The sequence below is a fragment of the Sinocyclocheilus anshuiensis genome, unplaced genomic scaffold (assembly GCF_001515605.1).
Source record: "Sinocyclocheilus anshuiensis isolate Anshui unplaced genomic scaffold, SAMN03320099.WGS_v1.1 scaffold2322, whole genome shotgun sequence".
Classification (NCBI taxonomy): Eukaryota; Metazoa; Chordata; class Actinopteri; order Cypriniformes; family Cyprinidae; genus Sinocyclocheilus; species Sinocyclocheilus anshuiensis.
This window is the reverse complement of record NW_015556110.1, coordinates 871,825-891,243: the sequence shown is the minus strand read 5'-3', so window position 1 is coordinate 891,243 and position 19,419 is coordinate 871,825. Positions and strand designations below refer to the sequence as shown.

At 36.5% G+C, this 19,419-nt stretch overlaps 1 protein-coding gene across 2 annotated transcripts in view; it reads left to right on the top strand.

Moving 5' to 3' along the window:
- Positions 1-19,419, top strand: part of galnt14 (UDP-N-acetyl-alpha-D-galactosamine:polypeptide N-acetylgalactosaminyltransferase 14 (GalNAc-T14)) — a 52,731-nt gene that overhangs the window by 10,920 nt on the left and 22,392 nt on the right. For both annotated transcript variants that reach the window (XM_016470761.1, XM_016470760.1), the window contains exons 3-8: positions 9,193-9,291; positions 13,588-13,655; positions 13,803-13,868; positions 16,615-16,736; positions 17,469-17,556; positions 17,821-17,905. In XM_016470761.1, the coding sequence (XP_016326247.1) occupies positions 9,193-9,291; positions 13,588-13,655; positions 13,803-13,868; positions 16,615-16,736; positions 17,469-17,556; positions 17,821-17,905 (528 nt within the window). The remainder of the gene's footprint in view (positions 1-9,192; positions 9,292-13,587; positions 13,656-13,802; positions 13,869-16,614; positions 16,737-17,468; positions 17,557-17,820; positions 17,906-19,419) is intronic.

Sequence of the window (19,419 nt, the reverse complement as noted above, 5' to 3'; positions counted from 1 at the left end):
AGATGTGGAAATGATTGCTCCCCCATGATATTTTTTAAACTGTATTTATGTCAAAGAACTGCGCAGATGCAGATATTATAATCTATCGATAAACACGCACCTTGTCCTCTGTTTCTTGCTCTGCGCTGCTGCGGTCTGCGGATTGAAAAAGAATGCGCTGAAAGATGGGGAGGAGCCGATCGAAGTCTGCCACCGTTTTCAGATGAAATTTAAAGGGGACTGAGGTGATCACGAATTCGTGTACAGTTTATGGAGCTAATCGCAAAAAACTGCCAATGAAAAATTCTTCTGAACATTCATTAATCTTAGGTATTCCAATATTTAATAACAGGTTGTTAAAATCGAAAGTTGCAACTGTGTTATTTAATGAGCTAACAAGAACTAAGACTTGTATTTTTTAAACAAAGATTAATAACTTCTGTAGCAAATGTAGCTATTGCTCATTGTGAATGTTAATGCATTAACTAAGGTTAAGTAATGAGGTCTTACTGTAAAGTGATACCTATTGGTCTTTATAGTTCTTTTGCACTTTATCTGTGTAAAACTTTGAACTTTATACATTTTTCTGTATTGCTTTATTGCATTTAAATGTTCAGTTATTTTTGTTATAAGAAAAAAAATTATTAAACCTGTTATACTGTATTATGACAGCACTTTTTTTAAACTAAATTTCAATATCGTGATAATACCGTGATAAAAGCATTAGCAATTAATCGCAACATGAAAATTTGATACCGGCATATCCCTAGTGTACAGTTTATGGAGCTAATCGCAAAATTTTAGGGGGGCTGAGTATGTTTTCATTTTTGTGTCAAACGTTCATGTTCATGCAGCTTCTTTTGACCCAGAGACATCGCACTACACGACTTCAAACACAGCGCGGAGTAAATGCGTCATCTGCGTCAGAATATTATGATTGGCCCAGAGCTGTTGAAGTTTGAATTTCAATGTCTCTGGATTGGCCCGGAGTACATCTTACGTCAGCGTGTTCTGAACTTGTACGTGCTTATACCGGTAATTTTCATTCTGCATTCACACACAGCAGAATTCCGGCAATTTACTGGTAATGTTACAACTTCTCATACCGTATTTTTAAAAAGGGCCTGTTCACACATGATCTCTTTACGGCAATTTACCAGTAATTTTCCAGTAAAGTCTGTATGTGTGAAGGGGGCTATAGTCTGAAGTGTTTTTGACTATCCCTAAATATGTGATTTATCAGTGCATGTGATGTGATCAGATGTTAATTCCAAGTATAAACAGGGTCAAAATCTCATGTATACACAACTGATGAATCTTTTATTTGATTCCCTGAATAAACAGAACTTTGGTCATAACTTTCTCAGCATCATAGTCTGAGTTAATTTAGTCTGAGTCTGAGTCATTTACTTATATATAAAGTTTATAGTATTTATTAGGTTAGGCCCAGATGAAACATTTTTTGTTATAATCACTTTAATCACTTTTATTAGATTAAAAATAATATACAATAAAAATCTAAAAGCAATATACATATTAGTAGACTAGGCTTATTGTATATTACAGTTAACTTACATCTTGTAACAGCAGTAACCTTATTGGGGTCTAAACATCATATGCAGACTTTTCTGAGAATTGCAGATGTATTTCACAACGTGGGTCCACAGACCCACTCTTTTGTCAAAAGAAAATTATTGATGAATGTGCCTTGTCAACTAACACCTAACCATGGGTTATTCTCAGTTGCACAGTCTACAAAAAATATGCAGGTATGTGTCAGGTTTATGAGAAATCATCTAGAGAGCTTTTGAGGCCTCTATAGCGGTACAGTATTATTCTCTATAAAATAATTAATGCAGGGGCTTGGAGACAGTAGAGAGAATCTCAGATAAAAGGTGAGGAGGCGGCTCATTATGCAGACCCAGTGCTCTAATGCTATACTCTCTTTCTCTCTCTCTTTCTTTCCCTGTGTTGTCTATTTTCTATGTAGCCCTCGTTTCTTCCTTCCTCTTACATGACTCAAATGCCTTTGTAATTACAGTAGGAACACCACACTCATTGTTCATGCTGTTGTTGACCAGTAGCAATATTGAAATTTCCAGGGAAATGCAATCAAAGTGCCAGCGTTACCTCTTAAATTAACTTAAGCTGAAATTGAACAAACAAAGGATAATTCTACCGTTCCAGCAGGAGCCACTGTTTCATTGTCGCTTTGGACGTCAGTATAGATGCAAGGTATTTGTTAGTGTTGACTATATTTGTTCAATAAATATAACCTTGCCAGATTTATGTTCTCGTTTAACAAGCTTCTTGGATCTTGCTGCATTTTCTCATACAGCATGATCAGATTAGAGTATATTAAGCAACCTAACACGGGTTATGCTTACACACTGAACATTTGCACTCAGTTTACAAATTCCTTAAGGTGTCTTCAGGCAAGCTTAGTCCTATCAATGTGGAGAAGGCAAAAAATGCTACGTCTCAGACTAAGCTGGCAGAGCATTCTATCAAATGCAGAATGAGACTTTGACAGCCATCTGTGGCAAGACCCTGGTCCTTTCACTTAGCCTGGTGCCTGAACCTCATTTTGCTGCAGAGAAAAGAGCCACCACCAGAGGAAATTAGCATGAACCTCAATTCAGAAGGACTTCCATTCCTCAAGGGCTAATAACTGATAAGCTCAGGTGCCAAGAGCTTTGCAAATGTTGTTCATTAAAGCTGCCATTTATTCAATTCAAAAAGAGGCTTCCGAGTCACTGTGATGAAACACCAAGGAGGGGGTGTAATATAACCATAGCAAAGATGGTCTGTAGTTTTTAAGATTACTAAAACACTATAGTTTGACTTGATGAATTTCACTAATAGTGAAGATTCTGTAAAGTGCACTTACGTTTTTACAGTCTACTTGGCACCTTCTTCCAGAAAACAAGATATTTTCGATTCACGATTTTTCTTTTTTTTTTTTACAAAATGAGATTTAAGACAAATTATAAATAAATGTGTCCTTTTATTATTGCTTATGTGAAACACAGCAGCCATATACAGTATAAGTATAACTGATACAGGCTTATGTTTATTTATTTTTTCCTTTTTATTGGAAATATTCCCAAACGTGTTAACTATATCATGAAATATCTCTGTCAGCAGGTGGCGCTTAAAGCATTTCCTTGGTTTCCGCTGTAAACAAAGCAGCGCTGCACTTATGAACTTTAATATGCATTATACAGAGGCAAGATGAAAAGAAAAAAATACCATCTAAACTTTTCTAAAGACAGTAAGTTCCCCTCAGACATACATTCATATAAACTCCTACCCCTAATTGAATCGCGATTTGTTTAGCATCTCAACCGATTTGAATCGTCACATATTTGAATCGATTTTCAACCGGCTCGCGGTTAATCGTTACATCCCTACGAACTTTGTGGTTTTTCAGTGACTCTTTCTGCTTTTTATGAGCGAGTCATTAAATAATTCATTCTGTTGATTTGTTCAAAACACTTATTTGTTCAGGAATAAAACAAGTGACTGTCTTTATGAGTGAGTCATTGAGTGAGATGAAAATATTTACATTTTGTAAAACTGTCACAATATAATTTATGTTTAATGCTAACAAAGCAAATCCTGTTGCATTCTAACACTATAAGTGCATCCCAGGGCAAAAATTGAATAATAAAAAATGAATGATGTGACCCGTTTAAACTTATATTTGGTCTGAGGTCATTTTATTCGTTGTTAGATATCCACATTTGGCAGACATTTATTGTTGTAAATCTACCTTCATTTCTTGATTAATGTAGTTGGGGACTGGACTCTTTTACAGCCATTTACGAGTGAAATGTTACTGTAATTCAGTGAGTTACGGCTGTTGTATAATGACATTCAAATAGCCTACATGGCAATGGTGAAACTATGAATTTGTAAATCAATAGTGTCAGCAACAACAATCAATAGATCTCTGCAATGATATGAAGCCATTATGCTAGAACCCACAGACTTTTTTTTAACATTGCAAGCAGGGGCGTCATGCACTCATTTCAACGAGTGTTATCACTATGTCGGAGACACGCTAGCTTTCCCAAGGCAGAAGAACTTAAAGTGGTTACAATCATCCAGGTTTAAATCGCGCTCAAATTGATTTGATTCATTTATATTTAATGTGAATTTAATAAAAACATTGTAATTTGCTAATTATAACACTTTCATTGTACAGAAAGAACATTTACAGGATCAAAGAACATTTTAAGTACTCTCAAAAACTCTCATTATAATCACTGAAGCTGTTTACACTGTGAAATCAATATCCTACTTACATCGTACGCACATCTGCACTTTGTTGTTTCTGATAAGAGAATTTGTCAGAGAGCAGAATTCCTTCAGCGAGCGAGTGAACAAAACACCGGCATTTCAGCGATGACTCATCTGAATGCCTCTCATTGGTCATTGCATTCATAAGCTCAACAGAATTATGTGTGATTGGTTATAATGTGCAGCGCTGCCAAAACGCGTCTGTCTCTGGCTCGGCGCCAGCCAGTGACAGCAGATTTGAATTTAGCAGCTGATGCTGTGCCACACTGCACGTTCTAATCACGCAGGTGTGATTGTATGAAATATAAAAAATATTATTCAGCTATTTTTTGTCTTTTGGAAACTGCATTCAAAATCCACTTGGCTAAAAAAACTGAGGAGACATGTCACATGTGCATTTACTCACAAAGGACAAAACACTGAAATTCTTTTGTTTTGTTATAATTAGCAATATGTTTGAAAGAATTGCTGTTTAATTAATTCCTTCCAGCAGCATGATTGACAGTATTTCATTGACGCCTTTATGACTTGCATTTTAGGCTTCATATTAGAGAAGCATCATTCTTTCTTCTAATTAGAGTCAACCACCCTGTATCTACTCCCACTGCTGAGTGATGATGGGCATGTGCATGTGGCATTCCTGAGAGGAAGTGACTCAGATCATCAGCAGTAGCCAATTAAACAGTGCACTCACACCAGCATCCTTCCAAATCAAGCACAGGCCCTTTAAAACCAAAGATCTCATGCTCATTATCAACTCGAGAAACCATGATCTCTCCAGTTTTCCCTCTCGTTTCCTGTTAGGTCTCCAGTGCCTTATCAATAAAATGGACAAAACTGCTTCTTTTTGGAGGTCTTTGGATATTTTGGGCCATCTACTGCATGTAAGCATGTTTAATTTTCATTGTAGCTCAAGCTTAACGAAAGACATGCTGTCTCCTGGGCCTTTCCGGCTTGCCAAGGTTGAAACAGTGTCACTCGGTTCCCTAGAGCTCTTAGACATCCTATTGTGTGTATAACAAAAGAAGCACCTGAAGGACGTTTGCATCTCCACAGAGAATCTGAGACATGAATGCATATTTTTGAGATAAACTTCCTCATCGGGTCCTATCATTGTTCTGTATATAATAAACAATAAAACATATGCAAAGCAATTACTCAGTAGAGCAGATATTTCATTAGCTTTTACTGCCTTTTCCTATTTGTCATATGCAGTATTTCTATTGGTGAGGCTATGTTGTGATTTTTGTCCAGCAGTACCAATCTCAAGGAAACTGAGTTGGATACATCATAATGAGAAACACTAAGACCACATTCCCAGTTCCCAATTTTCTCATCATTTTGGCGAAATATCAAGTACACAGCAATATGCTTTCCCTCTCCCAGATGTTGTTTTCTGACAGAAACTCTAATGATGTTCTGTGTTTTGCTGTTTAAAGCATCCCCCTATCTCAAAAGACCTTGGGCTATAGCTGCATTGAGCGATGGATCCCGCTCCCAGGCTGCCTTCAGTAGAGGCTTCAAACAGCATATAAAGCTGTGAACACAGCCCTTAGCTCATAAAGTGTGTTTAAGGCTGATCTAACTGTATTCATGAATAAGCAAAGCAGGAATATATATGTACTTGATTCCAATTTATCATGACTGTTTAACCCCCAAAAGTTTTGTCATAAAACATAAATACATCTGCACTTTACAGTATATGTATTCCTCCAACCGAGCGCTGATTCTCTGATTAAACCATTTTAAAGGCTCTGGCTTGTCTAATGATTGGTGAAATCTATATCACGTTATTTCACAGTTTGACTCAATATTTAAATTATCGCATTAGAGTGAAAAAAAGATGGAAAAGGCCTAAATTACTGTACACTCTGCTAATGCAGTAAACAGTCAATTTCAGTCAGTTTACACTTTTTCAATAGCAGGCTTTCCAGACAAATTGGCTCTGTTTCAAAACCATGTGAACTGCCTATGTAGGCAGCTTTACAAAACATCATTCACAAGGTCCGTGATGCGAATAATAATAATAATAATAATAAGTTTTATTTATATAGCGCCTTTCCAGAGCTCAAGGACACTTTACAATAAACATCAGAAATGTGAGGATAACATCAAACAATCAAACAATAATACAGAAAGTAACGTAAAGAGAACATCAGACATCCAGAGAGTAATATATGAATAAGACAACATAAAACAGAATAAACAAGTCAACTTAAGAAAGGTAACATTGTGAAAACAAATGAGTTTTGAGCAGCGATTTAAATTCAGACAGGTTATTGGCAAGACAGAGCGATTTGGGAAGAGAGTTCCATAATTTAGGGGCAACAACACAAAATGATCTGCCCCCCATGGAAGAGAGGCGATACCGAGGGACGTCTGAATTTTGTGGCTGAATTTTGAATATACTGTAATTTAGCAATGGAGGTAGCTGGTAAACCAATGAAAAGGGCATTACAGTAGACGAGACGAGATGAAACAAAAGCATGGATGAGAGTTTCTGCATCGTTGGCACTAATGAAAGGACGGAGCTGGACAATTCGTCGTAAATGAAAGAAAGCTGATTTAGTGAGAGTTAATATGAGACTGAAATGAAAGAGAGGAGTCAAACATAACATTGAGATTTCTGACGATACTAGATGGAGCAATTAGAGTGCCAGTGATATTGCAAGTAAAGTCAGCGGGAACTTTGGTGGTAAGTGATGGGGTACCAATAATGATGATCTCAGTTTTATCCATATTAAGTTTCAGAAAATTAGACTTAAGCCATGTTTTATATCCTGCACGCAAACAGAAATTTTATCAATTTGGGTGGATAGGGAAGGCCTGCATTACGTGTAAATTTGAATGTCATCAGCATAAAAATGATAGCTAAAGTCATGTAGTATCTGACCCAATGGTAAAATATAAATAATAAACAGCAAATGCCCAAGAACGGAACCCTGGGGGACGCCTTGTTTCAGGGGGACAGTAGGGGATCTAAAATCCCGAGCAGAGATGTAAAACTGTCTATCACATAGGTATTAGGAGAGCCAGGAAGTCTTCCAAAAGCTAGGCAGCATAACTTGGATAACTAATTGACCATTTTGCCCCAATATTTGTATATGTTTTGTATGTTATGCTTATTAGAGTTTGATTGTGAGCTTATAAGCTCACAATCATCTCTAATTTGTTTACCGTTTAACTATAAACTTAAAAAGTTTATAGTTAAAAAGTTTAAAGTAAATAGTTAACTATAAACTATTTACTTGTTTAACTATAGTTACATATTAACGGTAAACTTTTTTGAAAGAAGTTTTGCGTCCAGTATCCTCTATGTGGTTTGCGTGAGAAACACTATTTGTAAGACTGCCTGTGTAGGCAGCAGACAGCAAGGCAGCTCACCAGGTTGAAACAGAGCCATTAATTAAGCAAGCCATATTGAGCCCAAAATTAAATATACATTCACTTGGGTGATTATGATGCAAGTATGCTGCTTCTAATATAACTAATTTAAGAAGGTTTGAATAGTGGGTTTACATGAGGCTTGTGTAAAGGTAATGCTTTATTATGCTTAATGTTTACAAAAGCCATAAAATAGAGCACAACAATGACTGTCCACTTTTTTTTAAGTACCATTGATTCTGGAAATGTTAACTTTTTCCCATTCCCAAGAAGTCTTCTTTAAAGAGCCCTCAGTCATGAACCAAAACAGTAGCTCCAAGATTAATCAAAACCTTTTTTAAAATAAAAAAACTGATGGAAACTACTTGTCATATGAAGCAATTTTGAGTGATGTAATTCATTCATTCATTCACTTTAATTAAAACAACAAATGTTAAATTATAAAACTACAGTATAAAAACAATGAATTTTAAATATTCATTTACAAATAGGACATATTTAAATGTTTAGATAACATTACATCGCTCTCTCTTACAATGATTCATTACAATGAGTGGCCAAAGCGTAACAATGTCTTTCATAAAAAAAAGTGTATTAACTGAAATGACAATTTGAACAACAATTTCTAAAATAGGCCTGTTTCTAGAGATCATCTTGCACCCCATCCTGAAGGTCAGATGTATTTCTCTCCATCTTTGTGAAAATGAAAAAGATTGTTGAAGAACAAATGTGTGTATAATTTGGGAGCACCCCATCCTGTCTGAATTGAGGACACAAGCTCCCTACAAAGGCTATCCTCGGTCTGTTTTTACTCTCTGTATGCTATTCTCATACACCAAGGCCAAATGGCTCAGTGGGTAACCTGTTTTTTCCATTTTCCAGTAGTCGTTACAGTAGTTTTATGTTTTAAGCCGGGAAGGCTATGTATACTTTATCACATAATACTGAATTGGTCATTTTGATCTTTAGTTTTTTCTTGTCCACTGACACTCTTTACAACCAAAATCCGGTATTTCTGAGGTGGAGCACTGCAGGGTAATGGTTGGTGTTTACCGCAAGTCAGAATGTTCATCCTCAAAACAAAGTGCTTTTTACTGGCCCACTCCTTCTGCTGTTGGGGTGAAGTGAAAATTCTATTTATTTTTAATCAGATCCTCCATTATTGATGCTTTCGCTCCTCTGGGTTCTGCCTGCTGTCCTTTCCATTCTAACCACATGTTCCCTCTTCCTCCACACAACAGGGTGCTGTTGGCCTATTAACACAGGCAACATCTCTCTTAACCATGGCCCATGTTTTATGTTGTTTATCCTTAAGTGCTGACTGGATACTAAAGCACCTCAAAAACACTCGCTTTACACATTTCAGCAGTTGCTGTTCACCATATGCTAAGAGATTACTTGACCTCCAACACGTTTAATTATTAAGTAGGTGTAAATTCAGCAAAGGTTTTGCCACACATTAAACTTGATGCTTAATTAGTACCACAGAGTCTCATTATTTTGACTCGCTCCTGTCTCTCCCAGGTGTACAACACTGCACTATGACCTCGACCTGTCATCCACTACCATAGTGATCACGTTTCACAATGAGGCACGATCTACCCTGCTGCGCACAGTTCGGAGGTAAGACTTAAATACATCAGTTCCATTCTCATATGCTGCCACTATGCATATTTTTTCCCTTTCCTTTTGTGTCACAAAGAAAACATGTAGCTTTTAGCCCCCATTGAGCTACATAAAACTGGGTACTATTATTTCCTTATTCCTTATTATTGCCTTATTCACTTTCAGACAAAATGTGCAAAAATTGCACCTTTAGGGATATGACTGTTTGTCACTGAGGTAGTATTCTCTAAGGAATTACTTTGTACATTATTTATCCATAAAAGGTTCATAGTAGTACCTTAAAGGAACATATTATTATTCTAAAGTACTAATATGAGCCTTTTAGGGTAGATAAGGTACAAATTAATGACCCAGTAGCAAGCTACCCAGAGGTACAATTATTTGCATTTTTTTTTTCTGACTGTGTTGGTGCAGATGTTTTTACCCTTTCAATGTTAAAAAACCCACTTCACTTTCAGTCTTGACCTTTGACCTACTGTAGGTTGATAGAGCACTGAGTAAGTCTTGCTGTAGCCCTAGGGCAAGGCACATGTCAATATAGCTTAGAAAAGGCCACAAGAGACTAAGAGTACATTAATCATCAGTTCCTAAACAGTTATTTCACACACACACACACACACACACACACACATATATATATATATATATATATATATATATATACATAAAAGTGAAGCCTATTTTTAGGACTACACACATGTATACCATATAGTATATTCTGTATAAGAAAATTAAGCCAATTTTTTTTAATCACTTGATTTATTTTATTGCATTGAGACATTATTATCCCCATTTTCTAAACCATAATGCATAATAAAAATAATAATGATAAATCTACATTACAACATTTAATTTTACTTTTAATTTATATTGTCTTAAATTTGTGTTGAAAGAAATAAAAAAAAAACTTATTTCAGTAATGAGAAACTGAGTTTGTTATGAATTTTCATGAAAATAATGTCACAATGTGAAATCATCTCAGTGTTCACATGGATAGGCTTCATTTTCATAATGGTTCTAGAAATATTAGGGCTGGGTGTTGCCAAATACCCAATGATACAATACACATCACAATGTCTGTCACAATTCTGTCTGAGTTCACTCTTTTTTAGATGACTTGCTGTTACATTACTTGAGCTGTGAAAAGGATAAAAATTAATATATGAATAAAAAATATATTGATTTAAGCACCTGAAGTGTCAGTGCAATATTGATGCATTTTCTGTATTCTAACTATAATATGAAAATTTTAATATAACTTAATTTTGGTATGTTTTTGTTAGATTAAGTCAAAAACTGTTTTTGAAGCGTTAACAGTGTCCAGGTGCAGTTTGGCTCCTGAGGCTGCAATGAAGGGATGTGGTGTGAGGTGTTTCGCCCTGGAGTGTGTGGAATCTAAACTACTCTCATCACACATTAGTCACGGTAGCTCCCGTACACAGCAGAAATGACTTCTGCCCTGCTTTAACCCTGAACCTTTGTTAAAGTTACCAGCCATTTAACATCAGCTCCGATAATGACGTCAAAATATCCTGTTGTGTTGACTGACTAGATATGCTCAGACACCTTGATGGCAAAGCAGTATTAAACCTTATCTTTCTATGACCTTTTCCCTATGTGGGGATTCTCTATCTCTCATGCACATGAACGCACACAAACATCTCTTCACATGAATGCTCTCATAGACTAAGCATTTACACAGAGTGGGTTTGAAGTGTAGGCCCCAGGCAGTTTTTGATGGGTGTTGCTGCTGACAGAGGTTATTACTACAGGGGAGTCCTGAGAGGTGGAAGAGAACTTTCTGGAGCATTTCCTGGTTTCCTCAGTCTCTCCTTGCGGCTACTTATCAGGCAAAGGAGAGTGAGCGAGAGAGATGTGAGAGGAGGCATGCGGAGAGGCTGTTTGCTTTTCTTTACCCCTCAGGTATAGGCGGATGTAGGTATAGGCAGACCTTGGCGATGTCCTTGCAACAAAGGCACTATTTCCTCCTGTCTGAAGATGAGCAATTCCTACTGTAGACTACAAAAAAAGCAGTTCAAGAAATGGATGAGAAAGGACGTGAATTGATTTGCCAGAAGGGCCTTGAAGAAACTTTTAACATTCTTGTGTCAATGTGATGGATGGCAAGCTGCTATGTTGCATTATTTGCATCCGAAGGCAGCAGAGAGTTTATGCTAACTTACTAGATAAATTGTTGTTGAAGAATTATTTATTCAGAATGTTTAATTTATTATATAGCTGCTATCACCATTTTATACAATAAATTAAGGAGGAGACACTTTATATCTTTCAAGATGGCAATAAATTACTGGGGTCATATCATATCTTTTTTTCCTTCCACTTGTCCATTTAAATTGTTAGTTCAGAAAAAGCCATTTTTACAACTTTTGGATTAAATGGCCTTTTTGGGAATCAGAAGGAAGTTTTGAAAGTTACAGGATATTTTTATATCAATAAACTCTTTTAGCTTAAAAGAATCTCATGTAATTGTTGTCTAATACACTTTGCATTGTATAAATTGCTTTTGTAGCTTTGGATAAAAGTGTCTGCAAAATGCATACATGTAAATGTGATGTAACTGCTTTGACATAGTAACTTTTTTCAGTAACTGTTACCAAATAAAGCACAATTCAGAGCCACATTTTCTGTTTTCTGACCCGGTTTTATGGTTCAGATAGGCTTCAATGCTTTAGATGGGCATCAAAGCCAATGCGCTACCCTGCTCCTACAAAGCCACCAACAAAACCAAAAATCAATAGACTGACATTCACTTTCGCAGTCAGTACAGCATTGATAGGGAACAGCAGCAGAAATTGGTGTTAAAAGTGCTTTGATTTGTAATTAGTCTTTGAGCAGGTGTAAAATGATAAGAGGGACAGTATTCCAAATTAATACTTCAATCAAAATAAATCAGCGTGCAAAGTAACTGTCACTTGAAAGCAAAAATGTCTCAATGAAAAGTCTTTATTTCCATGTAGCATATGTAAAATGTTTCGATTGTTAAAAAATTCCCTGTTTGAGTGAAGCCAGGTAAGCCTGAGGAAGGTTGATTGATTGAAACATTGCAAATACAATTTTGTGATGATGCAGGAGCTTATATTGGACTTGTACTATACTTTCTATAGGCACTATATTTTCTATTTCTGCTTGTGGGAAGAAAGGTTTTTTGTGAGGTGATTGAGGGAAATATGAGGATACTACAGCTCTGTAGAGATGCAAAGTGAATTTGAATTGTGCTTGTGTTTACTTGTGTATATGTGAGCGAGCGTTTGTATCTGTGCGCATGTGCTGTACAGGGGAGAACTGTGATGAATGTGTCTCACTGACTCAGACATGTGGAAGCATACCTGTGAGCGTGAGTGCAACGCAATCAGTCACCTAGTGTAAGGACAAAGAAAAGAGGTTTAGAGGAGGTCTGTGCTCTTCAACTCCACAGCAATGCAGCCCCAGTGTCTCCCTCCATACCTGACTAACAACATAACTGCCTTTTCATCTCTGGGCATTTTGTAAGCACATTTTTTGTGGTATCTGCACATCTTTTTTGTGGTACTGTTTTACAGTATTATGCATTATATTCTTTAATAGATTGAGGATAGTTAGCTGAAAAGTATAACAAATTAGTTATTAATAATTCAATTTTGGTAGCTAGTAAGACTTATCTCTCCAGAAATAGATCTCATGTAATGATGTTAAATTGAATGTGAATAGTGACCCATAAAGAACTCAGCACTCAGCACTTATGGTGCCTGTTCTGAAATTAAATTTAAGTATCTGATCAATTATTTTTCCTTGCAAATAATTATTTGAGAATTTTCCGAATGACAACTTTCTATATGTGAATAAACTAGCCATTATGATTACAGTTTCTGTATTTTAAATAAAAATGTGTATGAATATGTATGTAGGCCTGTGGTATTTTAGTATTATCTATATACAGTTACAGTGTTTATTTGGATTTTTTAATTCATTTTAGTTTAAAATGTTATGTGTATTTAGCTTTAATTTATACTTATTTCACTTTTTTGTAAATTGTAGCTAGTACTTAAACTAATTTATTTTTGTTACTTGCCAAAGTAACATTTCTAATTTTCATTTAAGATTTTTGTGTTTAAATTTAAAACGTAATGTTTAATTGCGTAATTTTATTTCAGCTTTATTTCAGTTACAGAAAACAATTTGATATAGACCTAATAAAAGATAAATTTGATCATTTTATAGCCTATAAAAACATCCATTACGGGCTTTATTTAGCTGTACAGCAGTTCTAACTGTTTTAATTCTGTTTCTCTTCAGTGTGTTGAATCGGACTCCTGTGCATCTGATTTATGAAGTCATACTGGTAGACGATTTCAGCGAAGATCGTGAGTACTGTGCATTATAGCATTTTTGAATTTATATGTTAGAAAAAGTACAAATTCATATTCTAATGTCATGAATGCACTCTTAATTAATGCATTTGATAAATATTTTAAATAAATAAATGCATTTGAATCATTTTTTACTTTCAGCAAATGACTGCCTTCTTCTCACCAAGTTGCCCAAAGTAAAGTGTCTTCGTAATAAACACAGAGAAGGTAGGCCAGTGATGACGTCTCTGTCACTCTCTCCCTCTCCCTATGAATAAAATATTTCGTTTTGGGCTGGCAACATGCCTGTTTGTAATACCATCCAGACTCTAAAAGCAGCTGTTTGCTTTTCGCCCGTGTGCTGGTGAGTGTTTTAACAGCAGGTGGTGCGTTACTGGGAGGGTGACGGTGAACAGACTGTGAGGAAGATTACTGCACATAGACTGAAACTCTGGCCAGTGTTTCACACTTCCTTACATGTACCAGTTGCACAGGTGGAAAACAGAGCAGATACAGTTTTGCCACCACACACTCATACTGTCATCCGTATCTTTCCATTCAGATGAACAGATATATTGAACATGAGAGGGCATGGATTAGTTTGCAAACAGCTCGCATACACATTACACTCGTGATAAAAAAACAAACATTTAAAAATCCATTTGTAAGCAGAGCATTTTGGTGTGCATCTAACTGAAAACATTGGTCTTAAACCGTTATAGCAAATATTGATTTTGCCACTGCTGTACAGCCTGTGGCAGATTTTATGCTGGCCGTTGTTTGGAATGGCTGTCCGAGCCCTTAGAGATTGACTTTGGTTAAAATGGCTACTTAATATTTAATGAAATCCCATTAACATGGTTTAACAACATTATGGATGTTAAAAGGTTAAGTTATCTTTATGGCTGGTTACCTTTTTGGTAAATGAAGCAGGTGAAGCTTTACATAAATTTCAATGTCCAATTTGGATTTAAATTTCTCATTTAGTTTATTAGCACTATGCTTTTAATGTCACTGGGCCGAAATGCATTCAGACGTTAATAACTAGATTTTCATACATTCTGAAGGTAATATGAGCAAGGCTTTCTCATTCAAAATCCACGGTCATGATGCAACAATACAACTCTCCACAGTGTTATGGATGGATGCAGGGTGTTGCTATTTGTACTGTATATTATTATGGTATTTATTAATATTTTGAGTATCTTGAGCTTTTTCATAATTTTTTATATTTTCAGGTTTTATTTTAGTTCAAGCTTTAGTAATTCTATGTAGCTTTAATAGCTTATTTATAAACCTATTTCAGTTAGTTGCCAAGGCAACATTTTAAAGTTTTGTTTTCTGGTATTTTTAAGTTCAAGTTTTTTCTTCTAATAATAGTATTTTATTTTATTCCAGCTTTATTAATTACCATAAACAATTTTTAATAGTTTTAGATAATGCTGGTTCTGAGGGTTTGCTAGGTGGTCAAAAGTCCCCTATGAAAGTCTCTATGATATACTGCTCCCTAGATAAAGCTTGAATCCTTCCCTCATTTTAAGTCTGTTGGATTTAGTTTCTAATTTCATCATCTGCCAGGCCAAGCCCAATCACTTAGAAAAGTAATAGCACAGCTCTTCTAAATAAGCTGCAAATAAGCTAATCAGTCACGTCCAGTGTTGGGAAGGTTTAACAAAACTACATCACTACAATATCTTTATAGAAAAATCCTAATACTGAACATGAGTCATGTTTTTCCCTTACAAAAATTAACCTTTGTTTTTTTTTTATTTGCAAATGGATTACCATTTGTATTTATTTTTACTACAGATCAGTGCAATTTGGGAAAGAAATCAATTAAATCTGTATGTGGATGTGTGTAAATATTCAAATGTAATCCCCTTTGTAATCGTTAACATTTTCATAAGTAACTGTAATTTAATTACACATTTTTTCTTAGTAACTGTAACTGATTACAGTTACATTTATTTTGTAATTAAATTACGTAACGCCGTTACATGTAACTAGTTACTCCCCAACACTGGTCACGTCCCTAGCTAGTTATGCACAAAAGTTTCATATCAGTGCTTAGGGTTTGTTCCCTAAACCAAAGTATGAGCAAGCAGCAATAATAATGATAACATTAATAAGAATAATAATGTAATAGTCAGTCATCATTGCCAAGAAAAATTCAAAGTTCTTATTAGTAATGATCATCCAGTCGCTGCCCCCTCCCTGTTTATTCCAGTGCTCCGAGGTTCCATTACACACTGTCACACATTGTCGCTTAGACAGCATTGATTAATGCATAAAACCCCTGTGCAGCCAACTCTGTACAAGAGAAAATTGTTAAAAGGTTTAAGGCATTTAAACCCTATTGTCGTCCCGGAGCTACAAACAGGGTGTGCGGTTCTGCTATGTTAACTCTATTAGCTGTAGGTGAATGTAATCTCTCTCATTCACTCACTCTCTCGCTCTCTCTTTCATTGTCTGTCTTTCTCGCTCTCTCTTTCCTTCTCCATCTGCCCAGCGCATACACAGAGGGGCCACACTGGCCCAATATGCATGCACACACAAACACAGCCTGCTCTCAACAACTCTGTAGAGGGTGCGCTCACCCATCTGGAAAATACAGCCTTATTGAGGATGAAATGGGATTTTTAATTGGCTGAAGTTGCCGTGCAGCGTGAAACTTTGCACGAGTCTTGCACGTTTACAATTATTATGCATCCTCAATCAGGCTCTACCAATTTAACAGCCTTGCCTTCATGGAAAAGCTTCTTGCTCTGATTCGATAATAACCATAAGGCTTTAATTGTCCCTTCAACTAATCAGATTTAAATGGCTCTTCTCGTATCTTTTTCTGTGAATGAGATTGTTGAGATGAGAGTATTTGTCAGTTTAACAGGCTTCTCAACAGATGTAATGTGCAGCTCGGACGGACAGTGAATTCTCCAGTGTCCCTGATCTATGTGTGTGCGCGTGTGTGTCGCAGGACTGATCCGGTCCAGGGTTCGCGGGGCGGAAGCTGCAGGAGCCGGGATCCTGACCTTTCTGGACAGTCACTGTGAGGTCAACAAAGATTGGCTGCCTCCACTGCTGCAGAGGGTCAAAGAGGTACAATTTTATACTTATTCATATTGTGTCAATAGTCTATTGAGCATTTCTACCTGGATTCTGTGCAACTGTCTTGTTTTTCAGTTTATTTTCAATAGAAGAGAGTCAGCAGGCAGAACGGAGGCGGCACTGAATGCAGCACCACTTGCCAAGCACATGCATGAATATCCTGATGCTTTGTACTGTCTGCTAGCAGAACTGTTATTTGACGTATTTTAGCAGCATATTTCAACTAAAAAAAATCTATTTAAAAACTTTTGAAAGATTTTGTGCATATAAAACTGCTAGCAGCACATATCACAAAAAAAATAAAAAGATGTTTTTCACCACAAAAAATGGTGACTTTATTCACAATCATTACAGACGTTAACAAAACCCAGAACAAATTTCACAAAATCACATTTTTTCAAAATGCATTTCATAAGCAATTTGAAGTAGTTTGAAAATCCAGTAGTGCTGACACATCTCAAGTATTCTTTTCTTTCAGCAGGACAGTATTGTGAGGCATGAGAGAGTTGAGCGATGAGGTCAGAGCGTCTGGTGTAATGATGTTGGACGAGAGTGTGTGCACATTCACTCGCTCTTAGTAACACAGATAATCCCAACGCTCGCTGATTTTCCACCTCCTTTGTTGTGAAATCAAGCTGAACACACAGAGAGTCGAGCCGTTCACATTCCTTATTAAATCTCTTGTGTTCTTTTGTTTCATTTTGTAATATTTTCATTTTTCAGGACCCGACCTGTGTCGCCAGCCCTGTGATTGACATCATTAATATGGACACGTTTGCCTATGTCGCCGCTTCCTCTGACTTGCGAGGAGGTAAAAGCTACAATTATAATCCTTCATTCGCTGTCCCACCACCAACATCAAGAGGCGCCAATCAGCAGTGTCACACAGAAACAAATCTAACAATTAGCTGTGATGAAAGCCTCGGCCTATCATCGGCAGTACACTTTAATTATCACTGCCACTGCGGTGTATAGTTATGATTTATAAAATTTAAGTTACAAGAAATTAGAGCAAAAAAAATCTTCATTGATCTCCCTCTCTCCTTCCCTTTCTCTTTCTCTATCTCTGCTGCAGGCTTTGACTGGAGTTTACATTTTAAATGGGAGCAACTATCAGCTGAAAAGCGAGCCAAGAGAGCTGACCCTACAGAGCCTATCAAGTAGGTGAAGAGAAGCAGAAGGGCTTTTATTAGAACTATTCTGCTAAATGAGGACAGAGGTTTGGTCCAGCACCTATTGGGCTTTGAGCACCATGTTTAAAATCTACAGAGAATTTTGAAATGATTTGTTTACAAGTCCAGTTTACTTTCTGGACTTACTTAAAAAGGTTTAAAAGGAGGTTTAGAAACAACATGAAATGGCATTCACATTTAACTTCTGTCAAATGAAGTGAAACAGAATTTTTAAGTTTGAAATGATGATTAATTTTATTGAAAGTGTTTGTTAACATCACTATAACTATTGTTTGTATTTAGACTTGGGAACTTGAACAAACTGCTAACCATAGTATTAAACTAGCACAATGGTTTTCAACTACACTGAAAAAAACGTTTGGTGTAGGAACCATTTTCACTCAGAAATTCTTAGTAAACCTCACAATTAACTACCAAGAAATGGCAATCAATTAACCATAAAATTTTAAAGTAGAAAGACTGAAATAGTATTTTCTTGTAAAACATAATCCAATAAGCTTTGTTTTATTTACAACTTCAAAAAATATTTTTTTTTACAGTGTAGAGGGCCTCAGAAAGCTTCCAAGGGGTCCGCAAGATGACTTAAATGTATTTAAATTTAATGTTATTTATAATTAATATATTAAAATTCTATATTATTATTAATTTATTAAAACTCTATTCTAAATTAAAATGCTACAAAGATACACAAAATCATTGCAGTACCCATATCTATGTTTCAGAATGTCATAGAAACTTGGAGGTGATCTCTATTTTATAACTTAAGCCAGTAGTAAGAAGTCACACCCTAGCAACCACAAAGCAACATGCTGAAACTACTCAGAGCACCTTAAAAACTGCATAGTAACACCCTGGCGAAAACGTCTCAGGTTACGTATGGGAACGTAGGGAACGAGACACTGCGTCCTCTAGGGGTCGCTATGGGGAATGCCTCGTCGTGACCCGTGTCTGAAGCATAACGCTCGAAAGAAAGCACCATGCTCACAATAACCCTCAATGGTGAGGGGAGCGATGCTTCAAAAGTGTGTCAACAGAGACTCTCTGGTTGAGTGGAGCCCAAGGCGAGTACCGGGGTCTAAACCAACTCAGAAAAAGGGAACGAGGCTAATAACGCGTAACCCTTACCATACAGGATTTCAGAAAAGTGGGTAAAGCATAACGTGCTCACTTACCACTTATGTGGATTTTAGAAATTGGGCAAAGCATACCATGCACACTTACCACCTATGTGAACTTTAGAAAGTGTGCAAAGCATAACGTGCACACTTACCACTTCCAGGAAATTTTTGCAGTGCCGTGCCAAGTTTTGATCTAATGATCAAGAAGGCTCCCGCAGAAGCCTGTGACCTGGCCACATAATCCAGGAAGTATGAAGCCAAAACCCGGCTTATCATACCGTCTGGACATGTATCGACGACTGAAATAAACACTGCAAGTCGAGCACCCGGCTTCTGAACCCAGCAGAGGGGGTGCTCATCGAG